Genomic DNA, 24798 nt, shown 5'->3' on the forward strand with positions numbered 1-24798 from the left:
GAGAGAGAGAGAGAGAGAGAGAGAGCCTTAGCCTTGCATTTCTCTGTATTTCTACCTTTGTGTGGTTCTTAAAGTTGTGAGGTATATAAATTATGCTATGACAAAACTTCAAACTAACACCGCCCCATAAACAAAATAAATATTTTGACATTAATTTCTGTAATATAAGTGTTTGAATTAACATGTTTTGGGGTCCACACCAATATCCTTGTAAATATCATTGGGACATGATAAATGACAAAGCTAAACAGAAGCCTCACCCCTCTGTGCCTCTAACTTTTTCTGAGGTATGTCTAAGTTCCTTAAGCTTTGTAGTCATTGGTTTTCATGGAGCATTTAGAGTTTAAAAGTGGATGACTAAGCACAGTCAAAGGTTGCAGGTCCTGCCACAGTTCATGACCATCCGGAACATTCCATTCATCACCGTGTCACTTCAAGAGCATTAGCATGTCTTCATGAAAGCAACATGTAGGTGTTGTCATACAAGTTATTGAATACACAAAGAAGTTAATTATGTACTGCAGAGCAGATGGTGGGGAAAAAAAGTGAATTCGTTAACGTATTACATTGTTTCTTTCATTAACAATGAATATAAATATGGCAAACTCCATGATTTTAATACATCTGAAATAATTAGCTAATTTAAGATTAAGTTTAACTGCATATTATCAGTCATTTTTGTATGTTGGAACAATTTAAGCCAATGCTGGGTGACATATACTATTGGTAAATAAATAACAGAAGAAGAAAAGTACATAGTAACAAGAAAGATAATGTGTTTGTAATTACTCATGACAATATATTTGTATTTGCATCATTTTATTTCCACAAATGGCTTCATTATGTTTTACTAAGCTCATTAAAACATGATAGAAGTGAGTTATGAGATGACAAAAAAGAAAAAAACAGTACAAAAGGACCTATTTGTTTAAGCTTTTAAAATTCTTTGCCAGAGGCATGCTGACAACTATGAAAACAGCCAAGAAGCCTGAGACAAAAACATTTAATGAGAAAGAAATAAAAGAAATAGACTATCAGTTACTTCTCAAAGGAAGTTTAGATTTGCTATAGTCTATAATATAGCAAGACTGGGGACATGGACAGAAGAAAATCATTTTTCATAACTAAGAAAACCTTGAAGCCTCCATAAAGGCCCAATTCAGGAACGAGGCTACTGATTTGCTCTTTTTAAGCAAGCAGGGACACATGCACACATCACACACACCACAAACACAAAACACACAGTACATTTTTCACTCTTTGCATTCTCTTTGTTTATGATATGTGACCTCTGCGTGTGGCTTGCTCGCCTTCTATTGGCCCACCTAATACCAATGTTTGTCCTCCACAGCTGATAAAAACAAACAAACAGACAGACAAACAAGCAAATGCCTCTATTCTGGCCAATGCTGGTACAATGTATGAATACTGTCATGCTACATGACCTCTGAAAAAATTCCCAGCCCCGGTCCCTGCATGCATTAGGTGTGATGGAGTACATGGTAGAGACTTCAGATTCCTCTCCTATCACCTCTGTGCACAGGGCAGGCTGAGAAAGAGTGGCCTTACTGTGTCTGCTCAAGCACCATGACACTCGAAAATAAACCGACAGTAATATGTCTGTGCCCCAGACATATGGAGATCGGCTGTGTCGCACTACAGCTGGGCTGAATTCAGAATGAGACAAACTGGATTGGACTCGAACCAAGAAGTCGATCAGGAGTCATCCACACATGGGCATAATTACGATTTGCTTGCCATAAGCATACTCTGGAAACGTGGATGCTTGAACTGTTGGACAACACTGGTACAGTGCATTTAATCCTGGAAGAGGGGAAAATGTGCTTTGGAGTCCAGACTGGCCTTTAGTTTTATAGAGGTCAGGATGGGGTTTTAGTGGTAAACTGAAAAGGATGTTCTTTAAGGAATCTCTACCTACAGTTTAAAGTCCAAGACCATACTGGAAAAGAGTCTTATCCAGTTTTGCCTGAACAAAGAAGGAGAGTTCATCTAACTGAAATCAAACTTAGTTAGACTTTAGATATGAAACATTAGGCCACTTAGCATCCCTGATTTAGATTTGATTACAGGACACCTGAGCATGTCCTGTGTTTACAGGTTGTTAGTTAAAAGCTGCTGTATTATGACCCTAGACAGAACTTTTGATGTTTTCATATAGGGTCAAAATTAGAAGTCAGGCCATTTAATGCTAACCTTGAACCTGGCATGTTGTGCACAGCATTAACAGGGGAGCCCATCAAAGCTTGCACCTGCTCACAGGGACTGTTGTCAACAGTCATTTAAGAACCGTATCACTGCTCGTACAGTGGTGCCAATTCCACCTGGCTTGCACGTGTTGGCTTTTCAATCTCCAGCCGTTTCTAGCAGCAATCCACGATCTCCTGTTTTCCTGAAACAGGGTCATGGCCTTGTACACACTTGGCCTCTAGCAAACAGCCTTCAGGTGTAGGGGCGACCTGCTGCCAGTCAAGTTACACAGCAGACAATAGACAGTTTCAAGCTGTGAACCAAGAAGGGGAATAGACCGATAGGCCTTCTCAACATTCAGCTTTTTTTGATACTTGTTGCTGTATGTCAAGGATGATACCTCAAATTGTTATACATCCCCAAAAAACAAAAACAAAAAAAAAACAACAATTATATATATATATATATATATATATATATATACACACACACACACACACACACACACACATTTAATGAGGTTCAATACCTTGATGAGGTTTCTTTCCAAATTCAGTAAATTCAGTTAAAATAGAACTTCTGTAAGTCTTACTTTATTCTTGTTTAAGTCAAATGTTTTAAGGCCTGAGGACACTTTTGAATGAATACCTTTAATAATAAATCAACCCTGTAAGACACAGGAAATTAACAGTCCTTGTTTCCATTACATGATTAGATTTACTGCAGATACCAACCCAGTCATCTCATCTTATGATGTCCAATTTGTTATCCATTTTGTTTTACGCTGATCCCAGATCAGCCTCACTTGTCCAGATCATTAGCGCGACGCTCACGGAGCCATGAGAGCAGTGTTAAAAGGGCAGCGTGAAGCTTCCACGTGATGGCCAGCCCCCCCCTCGGTGGTGTTCCCTCCCATCAGACTGCTCTCCCACTGGGCGGCCCCTCTGTGCCTGAAGAGGCCCATCTGCGGCTGCAAGCTGACCTGCAGCGCAGCATGGTTTAGCAATAATAATCCACGCTCCCCAGCTTCCAGTGTGTTTACTCTCCTAGTGTGCGTGCCGCTGCTTGGATGCTCGAGGATGGGTGGCTCAGCACGTACGCAAATGGAACGTGTATAAAGCAGATTGGCAGATTCTGCCGCTCTGGAATTGAAGAAGTAACCGCAAGGAATCAACAACTGAACGAAAATGACTGTTTGCTAGTATCACTTAGTATTACTGCCAGTTTATGTATGCTGTATATCATACATGCTAATCCATACTAAGACATTCAGAGATGTTGCAGGAATACTACTGTCTTGCCTCTACTTTGGCAGTGATGATGCAGAAAAGTTTCCTCAGGGCATAAGCTGAAATTCCAACTCTAATCTAATACATCTGGATCTAATATTCAGGTGTTCTTGAGGTTCTTCATTAGATACCATGGTCTTAGATTAGGACCGATGGTAAAATCTTCAGCAAACTAGCAGGAATGAACTGTAAGAAATTCTTCTGTGTGTTGTAACTTGCCATGCTGGTTTGTAGTGGATGAAGTGATGTGTAATGGGGACTGTTAGCCATGGTTTCCTAGCTGAAAAACAAACACATGTCAGTAGAGAATGGTAACAAACTGTCATAATGGCACTGACACTGAAGCCAAAACCTTAGCCCTGAAATCCCGAAACAAATCCTGCATGTTATAAAACGCTTCAAAAGTGCACTACAGTGAATACTCTGAGCTCACGCTACGCCTGGGCGTATTGCTCATAGCTGTCTCTGATCGAACTCATCGCACTTCCTCCTCTCTGGACAGAGGCTGCTTCCCGTCACTGTCTAGTGGCTGCGTTCTGTTAGAGCTCGCAGGTTTGTAGGTCTTTCCCCATGCTCTCCTCCACTCTCGGTCTCTCTCACCTGGCCCTGTGCCGAAGCTCCCCACAGTCAAGGCTGTGCAATAAACAGACTCCCGGCCTGCTGCATGCAGCTGGGACCAGGCCCTCATGCTCGAGTGTTGGTGGTGGAAAAACCACTGGCATGTTGCTCAACAAAGCCCCTACCCAAGGTGCCAAGCTGTTACCTGCACGATGAGGGGCCCAGTGCCAATCTGAAACAACTTGGAACACTGTTCTTTATAGGCTGGCTCTGTCCAAATCCAAACGCTAGATAAACCTACTCCGTTCTTATGAGCCACTGGGGAAATGCCCACTAGTGCATTGACCTACTGTGGCCTAATCTAATCTAATCAAATATAAACCAGAAATTCCATTTTTGGATGATATGACCATTTCACTGGATTTTGAGACTTCGTAACTGGTTTGGCAGGGTGTTGTCCCAGAGAAAAGGTTTTTGGGAGTGAACAGATGATGTGAATTAGATATTTCGTTAAACATAATCAGGTTTTGATACTAGGAACATCTTAGGAACTTCAGCTGTTTAAGACATTCCTGTATGCATGTGCTGCTGAAACACATCTGCTAGTTTACATTTTGGAATATTCATCCTAAAATGTTGTAACAGCATGTGGATCTTGAGCATAGCATTACACTGACAAGAAGGATCCTAAGATTAAGCCTTTGAGTCATGTCATTCAGTGAACTGCTATGCTCTAGTGTACAGGAAGACATGCAGCCAAGAGGAGTATGTCAGTGAGCAATTATTTGTTCTCCGTAGGCAAGCAGTACACTACCTCCCTTACTATTCTCTTTGCTATATTGTGTCTGTATGTCCAGTCTGGAGATCTACAGATTGATGTACATAAAGTCTAGACACTATACTTGTGCAGTTGCCATGGTAGCAAGCCTCATCAATGCCAGTGCATGCTCATCAGTGTATTTTGTCCCATCCTCATCTGCAATCTTTGTCTCGAAAGCACTTAGACAATCAACAAAACCACTAATCACATGCCACATATGCTTAAAAACACCCCGGAAAGTCATTCCATCCAGTCATTTTATCCAGGGACGTCTTTACTACTAACACCATTCATTCTTTGGGTTTGGAAAGAAGTGCATTTTTAGTGAAAAGGCTTTCATAGAATGATCTCTGCAGTTAAACCCCTGTGTCACTTCATACTCCAGGGTCATTTGGCTCCTCCGTAATGACTCATGGAAGCCTGAAGGAAGGGGGTGTGGGAGGGAGCATGAAACCTGGGGAGAACTGATTAAAACAGTCTGATGAGAACCATCTGTGGAATGGTATTTTAATGAATACCTTTCATTCTGGCTTGTCGCATTCGAAAGCAAGTAGCCGTGAAACCTCATCAATAACATCCCTGACAGAGAAAGCAAGAGAGGAAGAAAGAAAAACAAAACCTAATGTCGGCTTTCCTAAGCAAACCTGAAGCAACTTATAGCGAGACTGTTTTGGTCAAGATGAACCCAATAGAACCATTGCATGGCATTGATTTGGGACTTTTTAGGTTGATGTGTAAAAGTGAAATGGAAAAATTTTAGATTATAATATACTAAGAAGGTGAATTTAAGTTGAGTCAGTAGTTTCCTCATGCAATGTGCATGTTCTGCATGGGCTCATGAATGGGACCAGATGCAAATCTCATAAAGGCAATAATTTTACTGTAAGTAGAGGATTATGTAATGGGTACCTGTAGCTTTGGTAATGGCAAAACCACAAATGGCAGACACATAATTTATACAACAGCTGTTCTGCACATTCTTCACATTAAAATGCTTTTAAACACACCAGATCCAGAGACAACAAGCGTTAGTATGGCCATGTATGTTCAAAGTAATTGGAAAGGTATTGTACTAAGGTGATCAAACTCAGAGTGGCTTCTATGACTGCATTATACAATATTAGCTGGAAAATGTTTTTAACAGTATCTGGACAGTATCTTTATGAATATGATGAAATGTTACAGGCCTGTGAGCAAACCAGGATCAAGTGAATGGCTCTATCCAGAATAACTACCTTTGCAATTGTGGAACTGAGTGTCAGTTGTTGATAGATCTAGAACAACTGTTCTAAAAAGTTAACATATGTCTACATTTGGACTATGTAGCAGGACTTCGTTTTAACGAAGGCAAATCTAGGCCTAAATACATCAAGCCTCTGTACTAAATAAACTTACATTCCTTATTGTGAAGACTTGCTTGCATAACACAGAGATTGATACTACATCACTGCAAAGTATGCGTTTGGAAAAAAAGACGATAGCAGAGCCAAAGACAGATGGGATAGTAGCCGTGCGCTTCGAGGGGGTTTTAACGGATGAACTTTCTGAAAGGCTCCATATGGATCCCTTTTGGGGCTTGGACTCAGGGGCCCTGCATATGGAAAGAAGATTGCAGGACCACCTCCAGTGAGGAAGACTACAGGACAAGCACCACAGAGCTGGACAACTAAATCCCCAGGACAGCATCGTCTACTTTCTTGCAGTATGTGCTACAGAATAAATCAATTACAGTGCTTTCCACTCATTAATAATTCTACCAACTATCTCATTACCAGTGACTAATTTGCATAATGTAATTTAAAAAAATAGTGCAACTTCACAATTCTAGTCCACTAAAGAGCATTTTCACAGAGCATAGCTGAACTGCTCAAGTTGGCTTGGTGGAATTATTGCAGTAGCAGTGATATTTTCACAGAACAAATGTGGTTCCTGCTTGGAATACAGATGGAGCCCTGCAGCTTTGGGGAAGATTTACATATCCCCCCTCATGTCCATATTCCAAAAAAAGCTACCGTCTCCACAACAAAAGAAGAAGAAAGAAAGGAACAGATAGCAACACTGAAATGATAAAAGGGGAAACAACAGTTTATTGGGACTGTTTATTGGTGCCTTTACCGTACTGGAGAAAACAGCTGATTCCTTTTCCAGTGTTGATCTTCTGGACCATGGGGCTCATCTGGACAAGCGCAGAAGGTCCGGTAATGGCACTGCAGGTGCCAGTTAAACATGGAACCTCCGGGGAGACTGAGTGCTGTGAGGAGGAAGGTGTGTAATAAGAAATTTCATTGACTCAATCAGGCTTATCCTCCAGGGAAAAGCACCTGAACTCTGAGATACTTCCTGAGGTGTGGAAAGCTGTGTATGGAAAAAGGAGGGTCACATTTAACAATACATATCCTCTAAAAATCTCTGTCTCTGCTTGATGCTGTTGGAAGCCTGAGGCTCAGGAAGATCAGAGATGCACTCAGTTCTTATCAGTAAATCTTTCTGACAGTAATGACCGGGTGATGACATTCTGAACGTTTGCGGAAGGAGCAAAAATGTGATATCCCACGAGGACGAGGGCCTTAAAACAGAAAATGTATGACTTTATATGCATAAACTTGGGCACTAGTGTGAAATCATGACATCATGATTTGGCATGGGCCTCCCTAGAGTAGATGGTTATCAGCTTCCAACTCAAGTCTGTTACATTCTGTTATGTTCTGACTCTGATGCACATTTATTCACTAACCTCTGCAGAGAAACCTTGGGATATCAGAGTCTGCACACCCAGGACCAGCTCGGACCAGCTCTGTGTCTGCATGTGGCTGCTCCTTGGCTATCAGCCCACGTTTCCTGTTTCCTTGGCCAGCGCAAAGAAGACATCCTCTGGACCACCTCCCAGATTACACCCAAGATATGCACAGTATGCGCTGGTGTGTTGAGGCCCAAGACCTGTACTGGAGTTGATTTCACACAGTAAATCAGGTAATTGGAGTACACAGAGGTTTTGTAGAGTACCATATGGTCATGGTCTTATCGTTCAGTTAGAATTTGGCAACATATAGGTAAACTAGCTATGGAATGTACCTAAACAAGTTTCCCAATGACATACAAAAGGTAATACAAATTTTAAAAAAATGTAAAGAAATCCCAAAACAAACAAAAAAGCCAAACCTATAAGATAAAGGGCCTATCCAGATTTTCACAACAGCAGTAAAAAGCACAATATCATCTGATACTATATTATACTAATACATAATTCTATAATATTTTTGCATAGCCAAATCAATTTAATATGTCTTCATATTCATTTAACAAAAACAAGCCTATAGGACATGCTGTCCTCCACTCCATCTACAAATCAAGCACTACCTTCTGCTTAGCTGAGCTAATTGTTAAAAGCCTCATTCTGTTATATGAACATCTATAATCCCAATATAGTCTACGGCCTTGCGGTCCCAAGAGCTGCATTCCCTCCCGTTTGGTCCCCAGCGAGTCCACTCCTCAGTGAACACACACCTCATGCCATAACCAGCCATCATACTGAACAGCTGCTTAATCGGTACACATTACAGTGGTGTGGTGATAAAACTGCAGCTTTAGACTGACCTAGTTTATGATCACGTCAAATCAGCGAACCTCAATTGTCCTTGACCAAAGTTGAAACTAAACTTTTGCTTTGTCCATTGTCTGTATACACTGCAGTTTGACTGACAAAATAAGGCAAAATTACTCAGGACACGTAAGACTACACAGTGACCGAACTTACATGATTCTTTATTATATAATTAAAAACTCTTCTCACACTCTAAACAGTAGAGTTCTAAACAGTTCTAAACTTTTCTATAATTAAGGAATCAGTCTTGCATACGATAATTAACTTTGCATATTATAATCAGACAAGCAAAGTAGAACTGGGCCTTTGTACATTTAAGTATAAGCATCAGAATTGCAAATAAATATCAGACTTACATGCTTGTTATAGGACCTTAAGTGGACAACAGGAATGATGTCATCGTGGCAAAAAGCCAAGCACTGCATGACCCTAGGTACAGATGTGCTTCAGGGCTTGTCAGTTCCACTCAGCTCTTGCATGCACCATTAGGGTGGACAGAGACTTCCTTCCTTTTACAAATCAAATAAAATGGATATTTTATTCATCCTGCTCATTAAGCAAATAGCCACTTATCTGTCTGTCCATACAGTAACTTGCATGGCTTGTGAAAAACCAAAAGAATGCATTTAGTTACACGAGATATTATGCTTGGAAATGTGGGTCAGCACAGCTGCTGAAAGCAATGGAACAATGGAGTCTTTTCCATAGAGTGCGACATTGGCTAAAGCATGACGACGCTTCCTTTGAACAATCGTTGTTGTCCTGCGAAGCAAAACCCCCAATCCTCTGATGGCAAATCAGCTGTGTTTCCCTCCAAAGTAATTCAAGGTAGACTTCACTCTGCAGCTGCACTTTCAGCTGAGGACAGATTTGAAGAAATATGTGGGTCAAAGTGCTCTGTAGCCCTATATCCACTATACCGCCTCTCTCGTGAACGTAAATCAATGCTATATATTTGTGCATATCTAAAAAGCTAAAACTGTGTTTGGTTTTTTGCTGAGGATTATTACTGAGAATAGTGCAACAGAGAAACATACTGTACTGTTGCAAGTGTGCTTTTTACGGGACTCAGAAGTGATGAGTTTTCCTGAACAAAGCCATTTTCTGCTCGTCAGCATCTTTTTGTGTAGGCGTGGGCACAGCACAGTCTGTCTGATGACAGGCTTCTTTGAAGGGATCACACCTTGCACCTTCAAGTGGCTAGGAAAGAGAAGTAAAGCTGTCATTTCCAGGGTGGCGACTGATAGGGCTGTTTGCTTAAGAGGGCTGTTTTTGTTCATAGCTTGTTCTTTCTTGTGGTCTGCTGAAGGTGAGGAGTTAATGGAAACGTGTGTGTGTGTGTGTGTGTGTGTGTGCGCAGTTGCGTTAGACACTTGAACTGCCTTTGGCTCGTGTCCCAATGAGAAGGTGGGCAGCTGACACAGGAAGCAACAAGAAGAAAGCTGAAAATGATGCCCTGTTCTAGCAACAAGAACATGGGATACAACTTATGAAGGGTTATAAAGGGAGAAAGAAGTCATTTCTGCTTAGAGCAATCAAGAGCTACCTTTTACTGCTCTGTGAATTCAATTTCTTACAAACTCATTCAGTGACTGGTGGAGTAAAAAACAGAGTTTGCTACATGTCAAAATGACTTTTATTATTACATAAATGTCATCATGATTCAATAAAGATGTGTCCTGTCTACAAAAACAAAGGTCTAGGAACAGGTATAAATGGCCCTTTCAGAGTGATCAGCCACTGGTCACAGATCCTCCTTGCTCCTAGAGGACTTCCTGCAAAGTTTTAATTTCCCCTGGCCTGATATAATCATGATATTCAAGAACATCTTGACTACTAGAAGCAGGTAAATTTGATTACAGCTGGACAAAGGCCTTGCAGGAGGTCAGATCTTGAGTAGGGTTCTGCAACTGGTCGTGGTCAAGAATCAGGGTAGGAGCCTTCGGCATGATGAAAGAGGCAGATAGCCATGACAGCATCAGTCAGCGCCAAGCAGATCAGGGTTAATTTACAAGTCCTCTGTTTACATGCTGGTAAAGGAGGTGCTTTGTGCTGCTGGTACTTTATAGGGGTTCTAGAACACCTGTGTAGCATTTATTAATTTATTTATTATTTAATGTCATGGCATAGCTGGTTTATAAGAGTGTCAGAACCACTAGGCTTGCTCCCAGATGCATGTCCACACAAACACCAGGCTACACTTATGTCATGTAACGAGGTTTTTTGTTTGTTTTTTTTAAACCTCAGAGGATCAGTGCGCTGCTGACCACACACACATTTCTGCTTTTCTGTCACGTGACGGAAAACAGCATAAAACATTGCAACACACTTTTTGCTCAGCCAGGCAGGGGTATTTATGATCACAGGAAATCATTAACTAACAATTAGACCCTCAGTTTCCTAAATATCCTAAATGCCATTATATTGTTTAAACAGAACGTTTAGCTGCACATGGAGAGGGGGAAGGTATGCTTGATGCTTGGAGGCATGCTAGGGCTGAAGGCAAACTCAGCAGCACCACATTAGCACACAGGCTCACTGGGCATATCTACAGGGGGTCTCCTCTGGCTCATACATTCTTGAGGATTCTCAAGAATGTATTCACGCTAGAACACAACGCTTGTGTAGACCTGGGTATTGTGGAACTCAGAAACACAAATGGCAGGTCAAGTCATTCTCTGTAAAATTGCCCTGCTACTTCGAAAGTCTCCTCACACTGCTTGCAACTGGTACCTGGAGGGATGTTGGTCTGATGCCAAAAAACTGACATGGTGCTGTGGGATTGTGTGTCAGCCAAGTGGAAAAAATGGCCTAACTCGTGCCTGCCTCCTTACCTCAGGATGGCAAACAAAAACAATTTTGTAAAATCTGAAACAAGTTAATCTTGTTACCTACGATGTTAAGAAAAGGGTCCCAGAGCATTACCCACATGAAAGGTTTATTCGTATTTGTTTTAGCTACCAGAACAGCAGGTAATACTGCACTTGCACTACTCTTAATACACTGTCAATGCTTTGAAGAAGGCAAATCAAAAGGAACCCACTAAAGAACAGACAAAAGGCAGAATTATAACAGAGTATAAATGTTCCTATGGGGATTCAGGTCAGTATGTTAGTTCACAGAACTCTTTTCAGTTTTTACTGTAGAAAAGGACAATAAGTAAAATACATTTTTTTCCCCTTAGAGTAGGCAAAGTAATTAAACATTGAGAAATTATAAAACCATCCAGAGCCATCACAGGATAACCCAACACACAGTTTATAATTGAAAACTGCATATTGTCTAAGATAAAAACATTTAAAAAACAAACAAGAACTGTTTTTTTACATCAGTGGTAAAAGGATGAAAATGCTTAACATTTGAAGAGTATTAAACTATACAAAAGAGGTCACAAACTAACAGATTATCCATATGTGCATCGTAAACAAATTTTAAATAATTTAAGTTTAACAAAAAAAAACAACAAAAAAAACCACTTTAAACTATTTAGGTGTTTTGCTTCATATGGCTACACATCTAAAACTGGCATCAACAACAAAGTTACTTCCAGAACATTAAAAAAAGAAAAATAAACAAGAGACTGCAGGTCACTCCCAAACATGTTCAGAAAAGCAGGAGTGTTGAAGGTTAGGCATACTGCTTGAGCTACTGAAGTTGCACGTTTTTAGGCAGTAGAAAATATCTAGTATAACCTTCAGCATACATGATGCCACCTGTAATTTGAAACCTTTTTAGTGTGGCTGATTGTTCCCCACAGTTCATTAACTTATTGATATATACACATTTTGCAAGGTAACACTGATCAACAAAAGGCAAATTTTTCTCCAAAGATGTCCTGATTGTAGGTTCAATAAAGGGTTAAGAATTTAGATATATACAGAAGCTACAGTGTTTAAGTGTTTTTTTTTGTTGTTTGTTTTTTAAACTTCCACACAAGTCTCTTGTCTCTATATGGTGTTTTTATGTTTGATAACAATTTTGACTGCAGCAGCTGTTTTTAAAACACACCAGTACTATTCTGTAAAACAAACAAATAAAATCAAGAAGTCTGTAATTTGATTTACACATCCTCCTATAAGGCCACCTTAGGCAAGTTCATTGATACTCAAGCACTGAAGGATGACTGATTAGGAAGCAATTACAGTACGAGATAAGGAGGACATCACTTCATGACCAGATAGACTGAAAGCCTAAGGCTGCAGTAAACCTTAAAATAAATGAGGCTCAGGTTTAAGGTTCAATTCTAATGAAAACAGGTCTAGGTTAAACATTTCTTCAAGCACCATCTCTCATCTTACTCAGAATACCAAAATCCTCAATCCTGGACCACTTGTCAGTGTGGTACAGTTAGCAAATAAGCCTGATACAGTACAGTCCTCTCTTTCAACAATTATGGTCCCATAAAACATTTCATTTGATATTAACCATAAAACCACACCTAAAATGAACAGACTAACATCTACAGCGACAATGACCTTTAGAATGTAATGCTTTGGGTTCTCTGGCTGTTTGAGAAAGTGGAAGCATCTACGACTACGTCACTTCACAACAGCACAATCAACACGTCCCAAGCCGCAAAATGTAAAGTTCACATAGCTTACGTATAAATAAATTGCATCGTGCTGCTGCCATGTAGCGTGATCTTTCCTTTGCAGCAATGACTCACGGGCAAAAAGGTAACTCCACATTTTGAGGTAAATTAATCCACAGTTTCGCTGATTCAGCAAAAAAGAATAAAAAAAAAAAGAAAAAAGGTTTTATTGCAGATATGCGCACATATTAAGAATATTAAGAACAAGTCATTTTTGGTGTATGCAGCATTTTTTCCTCATTTGTTGCATAAGAAAAGTAGGCCTGGAGAAACACAAAGAGAAGTCCTTCGCCTTTTCCATTTAATGTTAACAGGCCAAGGAGACAATGGCAACTGCAACCCCAAGCCTTGTGAGTCCAACTGGCCTCCGTTAAGGAGCGAGTAAAGGGACGTCTCCTGCACCAGTGGCTTCTTCTTTCTCCCTCCCATTCCCATTTAAAAAGTTGAGCTAGAAGTTTTTAAAAATCTCCAGGTCCTTTGGTGCCACTGGAGTCTCCTTCTTCCATTCATCCTCAGGGTAGGCATCAAAGTTGGAGGTGTCTCCTTCGTGAGAAACCTTGGGAACTATGGGTGGCTTTGAGGAGAACAAGCAAAAACAAGGAAAAAAGTCTGGAAAAAGCCTCAACATTCGTTTTCCATGATTCAGCCACCACAGAAATGACAGCAGAGCTCCGGAAATGACGGCATCAGTAGATCTTTGCAAATATCGTGACTTTATAAGAATACAAGGTTATGAACAGGTTTTAAAGTTACTGGTTTTAACAATTACTTATTACTTTTGAGTTAGTCAACAAGCTGCAAGCTGAAATACATTATCAGGATAGTTCCAACAGCTATCATAATGTTGGAGCATTTATTTTAATATGTTTGATATTACAATACAGATGGGTTGTCTATAGTAATGGGAGGCAACCAACAACCATGACAAAATGACTTTAAAACTGAGGAAAACTGACATCAGCAAACAGGAAATTTGGCACATATACCTTTAGTCTTCCATTTGGCACTGTCTCCCAGTCTATAGACTTGAACCACCTGTGCTTTTTCACATCTTCTGCTCCATTCTGCCAAGTAAGAAACACATCAAGGACTAGTTTATTATGGCTAACTTACAGAAGCAATGCACGTTTTATGAAAATTTAGATCGCATTTGGAACTGGCCCAGTAAGAGAATTAACTTTCCTGAAACAGGTCTGTGAAATAACAATTCAACAACATGCTTCAACATGGTTGCCAATTGCCTTTCCATCCCACATGCAAAGGCTCAGTAAAGCCTTAGATCACACATGTAATTGCTCGTGTTTCTTGGACAAAGAATAAAACTTCTGAGTAAAAGTGTAAAGTAATCCAAAATTCTCTTATTTACTGTTTGATCTCAAGTCAATAAAGAAGAGACACACACACAGGCAGACTGTCCACAAAACAAAAATTGCATGTCATTAGATCACAAGGAGCATCCAAGACTCCTTGGCTGCCTCGAGTAACTTGACGTGAACAAAAGCAGGGCTTTTTTGTTGGGTGGCTTCAGCGTCAGCTGTCCTTGCAGCTGGTGCGGTAGGGGAGCATGCCAGGCTCGTGCTCGTCTGAGTGGAATTACGAGTCTGCGCTCTTGTGAAAGAGTACTGGCTGGAGTCACCATGGAGACACCAGGCAAACACACAGCTGGGTTCTGGCTGCTTGCTTTCTCAGCACCCTTTGCTCTATCAAACTCACTCCAATTCCCACTCTGTTGGTTACTAACCAGCAGGTTACTGATTTACACATGCACATGCACACAGACACAGACAGAGAGAAAAAAACAGAGAGGGAGAGGGAGAGAGAGAGAGAGAGAGAGAGAGAGAGAGCGCAATAAATTAACAGCAAAGCTTTGACTGAGAACTCCATCCACCCCATTTTGACATGCTTCACTTCTAATGTGCAAAGGGGGAAGAAGGAAATAGTCTGTGTGTGAACAGCTCACTGGAAAATGGTGAAAACAGTGCCCGGGCATTCAAAAGCTCCCAGGGACAGATGACATCAGCATGGCAGTATGTGACCCATAATAAAAACACTGCAACCAGATTACCCTGTGGCCACCACATCTAATGTTAATGTGTGAAACATCCTCAATTTGAGTACAATTGGAGACACAGCTGCCATCAGATTCAGGTCACCAGCTGCCACACTTCACCAAGGCTAGGGGCGTTTGCATAAAGCCCATGCCATCAGCTGCCAATTCCCTGGTTGCCGTGCCCCACTGAGGGGTGGAAGCCCAGCACTGAGAGAGCCGCGCAGTTTCAGTCTACTCACCTGGGTACGCAGAGAAGCTCTTCAGGTCTTCGTGCCACTGATGCTCACTATAGAGCTTTAGAGACAAGGACTGAACCAGGAGCCCATACTGTTCCATATTTTCTAAATGCATTCTGGGATTAATGTTTGGGGAGGTGTTGAAGACATGGCACTTCTCCTACACTGACGTTGATCTTTTTGCAATGGACATATTTAGCATAGCGTCCCATGAAAAAAAGCGGACAACCCTGTAGGCTTAGCAAGAAGTTCTACAAATCCAGCGGCAGGAAAACGAGTTGCAGGAAATGTACAGGAAATAACTAACTGTGGTTTGGACAGCAACCAAACCAAGACCAAAGTTGTCGCATTCAGTTTGGAAGCAGGTCAAAAAAGTACCATAGTCTCAGAATCTTCTGAGCTCGTCATTGTGAATGTTGAAGTGCTAAATAGGGTGCCTGGTAAGGAGAACTGACAGACTATGAAGGAGTAACAGTACCTTCATGTTACCCAGTCTTCTTTGTCGGTCAATCACCAGCAACTTCTTGATGAGATCCCTGAATGAAAGGGCAGAGAGTGAGTGCGTGGTGATGCAAACATGAAGCGAGCACAGTGGAGCTCTGTGCTCAGCCTGAAGCTCACAGTTGTTAGAGCCTCCGACCCAGCCAACAGGCCCCACAAAATGACTCACAAGGACTCAAACAATGCAACATCAAAAAACGCTGGCATCTCATCCAAAGAGGATGAGCAATGAAAGATTATCCCTGGCCCCAACCTCAATAATTTATCCACTTTCATACAAACGTTCAGGCGAAATTTCAGTTGATTGATTGTCAACATAACAGTAAATGGCATCTTAAAATAGGTGAAGTTAGGCAGCTGTGAAATACTACCAAATGATGACTTGGCCATTAATCTTCGAGCATCTGCATGAATGGAAAGCTGTAGATATTTCACTACATAAATAGGCAGCCTTCTAGCCAAACAGTAGGCATCAATTAATGATGTATTGCTGTCTTTACAATATTCAATTGCAAATATTTCCATCATCTCCCACGGATTATGCTCAAGGGGGAGCTACGGGCATCTAACTCTCGGTGAGCTGCCAACTAGCCTATTAGCACGTTGACTGAGGTGGAGGACTCTCAGATTTCTTATACTGTCAAGCTAATGCGAGTTGTGCGGAGGGGGTGGAGGGGTTGAGCACCTTGGCCATGACCCCAGCTCCTCTTCTGTTGTGTACTGTGCAGATGCTAACAAGTCTCCTGTGGTCAGCAGAGCCAGGCGCAGGGATCTTATTAACATGTCTTATATATTAGCATATCCTTAACATATCGTCCTCTGTTGATCGATGACTGACCTACTTTCGCTGTCAGAAAGGCAGACAACGTGCCAGTAAAAGGACTACAGGGTGTCCGAGTGTCCATAACCATCTTCAGAGTTTGAAGTGGCTTCGACGTGTCCGTCACATGCTATCGTGGGAACACGCGAGGTTCCCCCACTGGCCGAATGATGTACTGGCAGAAAGCATTGCAAAGCATTACATAATGCTGATGGTAAGGCTCTGTGCAGTAAGTACCATTTTATTATTGCTAATATTGTTCTCCCACACGACCACCCAAACTCTGGCCTCAAAGGTCTTATAGGGCCCCTGAACAGCAATTGCCTGGTCAGTCGGCCAAACACATCAGGAGCCCCTGCTGTATTCAACAGGCCTCTTCAGCGCTGCGGAAATTTTAGAACTTCGCAGCAAGCCATCAAACATAAGGAAGGTGGACTAGATCAGGTCCTGTGCAAGCAAAACTTGGAACCTGCCTCTTAAAACAGGCCTCTCATTGGCATTACCCTTCTTCTTCATCTCTGATTAATGTACACAAAAGCTGCCTGATGACAGATATCTGAGTGGGCTTGATGTACAGGCATCGTCAGCAGAACGCACAATGGCTGTGCTCTGGGAGGGTCACAAGGGTCAGGGCACCAGTGGCTTTAGGTCTTCTGGGAGAGAGGGCTCTACCCTTCCCGCCGTCATTAGTAGCATCCCTCTGGATGTCAGCTAACGGGTTCATGAGGCCACGGGCATTTTGGCTGGCTGGCGTGGGTGGATCAGAGCGCGTGTGCACATTTGTCTGCAGAAAACAGTCAACTGCGAGCAGGTCAGAGAGGCTGTCGATCGCCATGTGGGCAGTAGAAGTGATGACAGGGTGGGTTAACGCATCTGCAGTGTGTGGGGGGTCATTTGTGCGGTGATGGAGTTCAATATGATTGGGACACTTGTTGCCTGCTTTATCAGTGGCAAATGTGCAATTAAAGCTAATCAGTTTGTTTGGTTTGAACTTACTTCACATAGAAATCCAGATGTCGTGGAAACTCCAGCTTGCCTGCCAGGATCTTCTGGTAGATGCCAAATGGATTGTCGTCATAAAATGGTGGGTATCTAGAATTAAAAACAAACAAAAATTAAATAAATCAACTCACTATTATTAGGGAGGAAAAAAAAAATCCTTCTGGCTTATTAAGATAGATTGCTAGATACATAATGAATCAGACCTGCTCAAGGCTCCAAATATAAGCATTTAATTATTTCCGACACTGAGAAAGACAGCAATTACCGCGTCAAAGGGAAAAGACTAGGAAAAGATCTGAGAGAAATAATGTGGCCCCTAACTGGCAGGTCGACTGAATTCAGTAAATCTGTGCAACATAATGAAATAGAACAGACAATGTGTATCTAGTTGCTCAGTTACAAAATGCCTCCTCTAATTCTAAGAAACACCTGGATTTAGCTAGGAAGCTACAGCCAAGGAAATTACCTACTCGAGAGTGTGGATGAATGCACATCAGTGTATTCAGTATAGCAAGTGTCATATAATTAAAATCCAGATTTACACCCGTCAGGAATACACGGTACACAAGCACAATTAAATTGTGCAGTTTTTGACTGGTTATGTAAAGGCATGTTCACCCTTTATTTGCCTGTTTTAATACACGTAATGAGTCAAAGATTGAATGAAGGCCTGAGTATTTGACTGTGCGCTACAGCTCAGGTGGACTGAGCTTGCAGTTATGAATGGCTGTCGGTGTGCTTTTCCAGTGCTGACTGTGGAAGCCATCAACCTGTTAGCTTGCATTTACATAAGCAGCCAGTCCAGTTCTAGACCACAGCACCCTACCCCAAGCCCTCACCTAATCCCCCCTCAGCTACCCCTCGTTCTGCACCAACCACTCACCTCATTCTGCTTCCACTACTTTTGCTGACTGAGACGTCTTTGACAATCTCTCAGTATGTCATGTCTCGAGTTCAGCTGTTCCAAGTCACTCAAATTCAGAATTGTCCAAAATGTCATTTTGATCTGAAGTTGTTTTTTGCATCGGACTGTTCTCCTGTAAAAACTACTACTCTCTTGCATAAACCCCACACCCCTATACTTCACAATCACAAACCCGCACACCCCTATACCAGTGTACTTCACAATCAAACCCACACACCTTTATACCAGTGTTCTTCACAATCAGAGATCCCTTGCCTCAGCACAAAGAGAAAAGCTCATCAAAGAGCCTGCCACTTGTCATTTTCAAGGAAAAGTTTGAAAATCATGAAATAGCGTGTCTTTTTGATGTAAGCAACGAAAGTAAATAAGGATTGAGTGCGGCTATAAATAAGAGTTGAGCGCAGCCGTCCCACTGGATGGCTAAGGCACTTCCATGAAGCCCCATTCTATGCAGAATGTTCAACTTAATACTTATAGAAGCTCAAATTGCCTGTATGAGCTTCTGAATAAGTGCTCACATTTAATCTTGTACATCCCCACTACAAAAGAAAAAGCAACAATGATCTCAGATCAGCGCTCTGTGGCGTTCTCTTCACACAGCTTCCACAGCGAGGGCCTTTGCATGAAGTAAAACAGGCGGGTTACAGTAATGGACTTAGCAGCACAGAAAATGTGTAAGCCAAAGAGGGGGAAAAAGAAAAAAAGAGTGAGAGAGAGCAAGCAAAAGCTAGTAAGACAGGACATAGTAAATGATTTTGGTTATGCAGCTGAAAACTCCTTATGCAAAGCCAGAGGTGTCATCAAATCTCCAGAGAGCACGAGAGAGAGAGAGAGGGAGTGAGAAGGACTATGGAAAAAACAATCTTCACAGTCCACAGACCGTCAGGCATGGATGGTAGAACCTTACACCTCAGCAGCAAGTTGTGCTTTTACACCTTCATAAGGGTGTAATAAAGCTGAGGAATCGCTGACTTGACACACCATGACAGCTGGCGCAGACCAAACCTGCAGGTGGAAGCACTCATCGTGGCTGTAGCAGACTGCAGTATAGCATCAAGGCCAACTTTTAGCACCCCAAAAAAAACTAAAAGACCTTTGGAAGGACATGCGCTGGTTATTTTCATCATCGCACCCCGCTTTGGAACCTGGTCATTGGACAGTCAGATTGGATGAACACGAGCTGATGCTGCAGAGCTTGGCTGGAGCCAGGGCGGAGGTTTTCCACACTGAGGGTCCCATTTCCTTCAGGATCAAAAGAGGAAGCAACGGCCACCTGATCCTGCAGTTAGGAGGCTTAAATTAGCACAGGTCATGGCTATGACCTCGCTGGAAGCCTAGCCTGGAGACACAAGTAGGCAGGTACATGTGCCCGCTCGCACATGCGCTCATGCGCGCGCACACCCTGCTGCTTTCGTATAAATGCAGCTTCACAAAAAGCATTTCCAACGCCAGGGTCCTCTGGGGGGTTGCACCTGTACATGGTTAGCCTCACCATCGCAGGAGCTCTTCCCACATTTCTACTTGGGGCCGTGGGGAACCAGGCATGCCACAGGAGCTCAGTAGGAGATGCAAGACTAAAGGAGGGGAACACATGCACGTGTGTGTGTGTGTATATAAAAGCAGACAGTGGGTCTCTCCCTCTCTGGGGAGTGAATGCTTCTAAAGGAGTGGGGTGAAAAGGCGCGCAGCTCAGTTTTTCTACGCCACAGCAGTCCGCGAGAAACTGTGTGGTGCACTCCGAGCGCAAAGAGGGCACGTGAAGGCAGCAATGACCACAGACCCACACGGGAGGAGCTGAACTTGCTGCTGCACACGCGCACACCGAACACATAACCAGATGTGAAGCAGCGTTACGTTAGGATAAGATCTGCCTATTTATAAAGTCACCCACACAGCACTGAATGGGGGAGAACCATCATGGATCCCAGCTGTCTATCGAGAAATGCACGACATCAGCGTTAGTGATTTTAAATAGACTTTAGGCAATTTGTCTAAAGCAGATGGAAAGATTAGATCTAAAATGATTTGCTGAGAAGGCTTTTGGGAAAGAACACAGCTGAAGAGCGCTAGCCATGAGTGTTCAATTTTGGATGCTAGACCGCAATTCCTGAACACTGTAGTTCTTTTGAGTTACGACATGGTGGCCAGGTCATTTGTCTGTGATGGTGTGTGAAGCGCCTCCAGAGGCAACAGCAGCACTGCTGGGCCAAGCAGCTGAGGACTCAGGCATTAAAGTGCCGCACAGGGAACGCAGGGTGCCATGTGGACTTTGGCTGGTGAGGTAGCTTCCCATGGGCGGTTCCAGGTGTATCTTGGGGTTCCACAACGGCAACAGTAGCAGTTTTCCTAGCACCCAAAGTCTGTGTAAGCTTGGTACAGAGGATTTTTGGGGCAATGTTTGTGTTGCCTTTCAAATGTTTCAAGGAGCATATTTGTCTTAAATGACTTGCAGTCTGACCTATTCCATGTGAGTTCTGACATCTAGTGGTGGAGCACTGCCAGTGTTTCAGGCCTTGCTGACCAAGTACTGCTGATGTGAAGCTTGCACATAAAAGGCACGTGGCAGACAACCAGCAAGCACTGTAGAAAACTCCACACTTGGCTTTTCTATGCAAATATTTGGGAAGGCATCAAGGGCTTCTGCTTATGGCTTAAGTCCACCCCGGAGCTACCCCAAATGAAATCCTATCACAATTCACTCCGGTGCTTGACTTTGTGCGTGTGTGTGTGTGTGTGTGTGTGTGTTGTGTACATCCATCTTACCCCGCAAGCATCTCGAAGATGAGGACCCCCAAAGCCCACCAGTCCACAGCCTGGCCGTGACCCTTACTCTGGATGACTTCTGGGGCTAGGTACTCAGGAGTGCCACACAGAGTCCATGTCCTGGAGAGAGAGGGAGGCTGTGAGTGTGTGTGTGTGTGTGTGTGTGCGTGCACGCGCGAAAAAGTGAAACAGAAGGCAATTACACACAGAGAGAGAGAGAGAGAGAGAGAGAGAGAAACTGAGGACAGAGTCTTGGTTGATTAGAGAACCAGAGAGAGACATTATACTTTTACTTCACCGTGCATTTCATACCAGACATTTGGAATGCTTAAAACACATGCATCTCAATAGCACCAACAGACCAACAAGCCAGGTGAGGCATTCACCTGAGCCGACGTCCACACCTACTTTACCTGCCACTCATGCACTACTGTCTCCAGCGACATGAGCCCAATCGCAATATTCTATCAGTGTGGCAAAGAGTGAGATTTTACACAAAGCACAAGAACATGGCGACATCCACTGCACCAATATTGTTAGTATCGGTTATCCCAAATAATCATTATCACAATAGTGGTCTAACAGACAATATATTGTGGAGCACTACTTGGTAGCGGTAGCAGTTCCAGTATTCACAAGACTATGTTTCCACAATAGGGAGGTCAGGTGATGGCACAATGGAGATGGAATCCAATGCTTCAGTTTACCACAAAACAGTGGACGGTTTGGCGAAAGCCCTCCTCTCGAACCGAGATGTCCAAAGGCAAAATCGATCGTCACAGCCACTGAGCCGTGAGAGATTAAGTGTGTGGCCTCATAGTGATGCTGGTTTTACTGGGATGCTTTGTTCTTACGCGGTCATGCACACAGCCCAGCGGGAACTGAGACAGCAAGTGGAAACAGAACAGGGCTGCTGTGCCCTGTGCAGAGAGATCCTCTTTAAAACTCTCAACATATGCTCTGCTCCTCCTCGTTCACTGACAATGGCCATCTCTAACCTGAGTGTCACTGTCATGAAGAAATATATACCTAGAAATATAAGAAAAATACACACGTGACTATGGTAGTACAAAAATGAGATCAAAATGGTCATTACTCATACTAAAACAAAGCATTTAGAATTTCAGCCAGATGGAACAAATCTGGGCCTCTGTATGAACTCTAGAGTGTTCTTAGCCTATTACTACTCTTAGCCAGTGCTCAGCTTGCGGCAGGACCCGGGTGTCCTGCTGGCTATGCCTCATCTTCTCGACTGGCCCGCGGCTGCCGACGTCAAGGTACGGTGTGACACTAACTTCCACTCAGTGGTGCATCCGCTTAGTTGCCTTGGCGACAGGAATTCGGAAATGTGGAGGGACGGTTGCCAGGAAAGGTTTGGCCCTATGCGCTTGGATGAAGAACTGTTTAAGGGGGCAAACCTGGAAGATGCACAAGCCCTTTCCTGCAGAGGTTGCTCTCCAGTGTCTCTACTTGGAAGATGTGCCTCAATGTGCACGTCCTTTGTGTAGCACCTGTACTTGTGAACCAGCTCACAAGGACGAACGAGAGTGATTCTCTTCAAGCGTCCTTGACGGCTGGAGAGACGACGGCGGTCCCCGCCCCTCCGTCACCCACTGAGACGGAGTAATGAGCTTTAATTTTCACAACATGCTCAGCCTCCATAAGCACCACCTCCGTGTGCAAGAAACAGCAGGTAACTCAGCAGAGAGGCACCATGGATGCAGCCTTTACCACTGACCTGGGACCAGTGTGACCGCTGTGAACCATATCCATCACTGCTAGAGGAGACAATGAAAACAGCCACTGAACACCACAAGGCAGAGCGCTGCAACGCTGTGCTGTGGCCATCAGGTGGCAGTGTCGTCACACTGCAGCACCCCTGGTGATCTCCCCTCCAGCTAGCTTACATGGCAAAGCTGTGGGTAGACAAGTACCCACTTGCAGGGGTAGTTGTCTTCCTCCATCATGCTCAGTGGCCCTTTTTTTAATTTCTTTCCATTTATATAAGTGGGTCAGTTGCACATCAAAGAGCTCCCCGCACTCTAAATCTACCCCTCCTACACATAATCGCTCTACATTATGTTTACATGTCACCGGGGCCAATGTAAAAACTCCAAAAAACTGCAGCACTCTGCACTGTGGACACACACACACACACACAGTGATGATAACAGGGCCGTTCCTGTTGGGATTTTCAATTTCACCAAGGTTACACCGGAATTGGTCCGAGCCCCTCTTGTTGACAATAAAATAACGTGGAGCTGATTGATGCAGTGTGGGCAGAGTGAGTTGAGAGCCTCATAACACACAACCCCTCCCAAACACACATCCATCTTCTTACACTCACACACACACACACACACACACACACACACACACACACACACACACACACACACACACACAGGGCAAAGCAGATTTATCTTCTGCTAATAAAGACATCTACTGATCAAAGGGGGCGGGGGATGTTTTGGGGCCTCGGGGCTTTACTCTTTTTCAGTACCTTTTGTGCATGTACGTAAACACACACAAGCACGCACGCACACACACACACACAAGCACACACAAACACACGCGTGCATGCACAAGCACCTGTGCATACATCCAGAACATTACAAGCAAGATTAAAGAAAATAAAAGCAAATTATACAGTAGGACAGGCACCCCCTGCTGGAGAGCAACTGTCCTGCAGCGTTCAGCTCCGGCGTAAAAAAAATATCTGTTCTAGCTAATTAATCTTAAAGGAGTTTCTCTAGAGCCAAGCGAAGTAGATAAGATGGACTGGTAAACAGCATTAGGCTGCAGTCTATCCGTCTAGTGCGGAAGCCAGCCTTGCCATCGAACTCAACCCAGCGGCGGTTACCCACCTGTCCGAGAGCTTCTTGGCGAAGCCAAAGTCGGTGAGGCGGATGTGGCCCTCCCCGTCCAGCAGGATGTTCTCTGGCTTCAGGTCCCTGTAGACGATCTCCTTGGCGTGCAAGTACTCGATGGCGCACACGATCTCGGCCGAGTAGAAGAGGCCCGTGGCATTGCTGAAACGCCCGCGGGAGCGAAGGTAACTGAACAGCTCGCCGCCCGGCACGTAGTCCATCAGCATGTAGAGCAGGCACTCGTCGTGGTGCGTCCAGAACCTGCCGAGCAAGGAATCGCCCACTCGCTTTATTCTGAATTTCATGGGATCAAGTGTTTCGACTGACTTTTGCTAAGTGTTTGCACGCCCACTAGTGGTGAATGGAGAACTGCGGTCTGCTTTCATTTGTCCTTCCGTGTTGTGGCGGCTGAGGTGAAAAAGCGATTTTCAGTGCCGCAGTCCGCATGACCAATCTACGGTCATCGCAACACTTGGCGCTAGACACTTGAGTCTTCTACTTGTTTAGCGGTTTTCCAGGGCCAATGGCCTCCATTAAGCATCACACTATGCTACCTAACAGCAT

General features: G+C 43.4%; 1 protein-coding gene across 9 annotated transcripts in view; it reads right to left on the reverse strand.

Annotated features, from left to right (window-relative positions):
- Positions 1-39: 39 nt before the first annotated feature.
- prkx (protein kinase X-linked) overlaps positions 40-24798 on the reverse strand; it is a 32131-nt gene continuing 7372 nt past the window's right edge. For 2 of the 9 annotated variants that reach the window (XM_081701159.1, XM_081701160.1), the window contains exons 3-8: positions 24232-24495; positions 21365-21484; positions 17671-17766; positions 15832-15889; positions 14054-14131; positions 10090-13779 (exon numbers count right to left, since the gene is read on the reverse strand). In XM_081701159.1, coding sequence (XP_081557285.1) covers positions 13516-13779; positions 14054-14131; positions 15832-15889; positions 17671-17766; positions 21365-21484; positions 24232-24495 — 880 coding nt within the window. In that variant the 3' untranslated portion in view covers positions 10090-13515. Of the gene's footprint in view, positions 7127-7609; positions 7818-8832; positions 8986-10089; positions 14132-15831; positions 15890-17670; positions 17767-21364; positions 21485-24231; positions 24496-24798 lie in introns of those variants that run through there. The other 7 variants (XR_014118209.1, XR_014118208.1, XR_014118211.1 and 4 more) reach the window with 7 other exon arrangements.

This window comes from Electrophorus electricus, chromosome 18 (assembly GCF_041902795.1).
Source record: "Electrophorus electricus isolate QZ-2024a chromosome 18, ASM4190279v1, whole genome shotgun sequence".
In the NCBI taxonomy this organism is placed as follows: Eukaryota; Metazoa; Chordata; class Actinopteri; order Gymnotiformes; family Gymnotidae; genus Electrophorus; species Electrophorus electricus.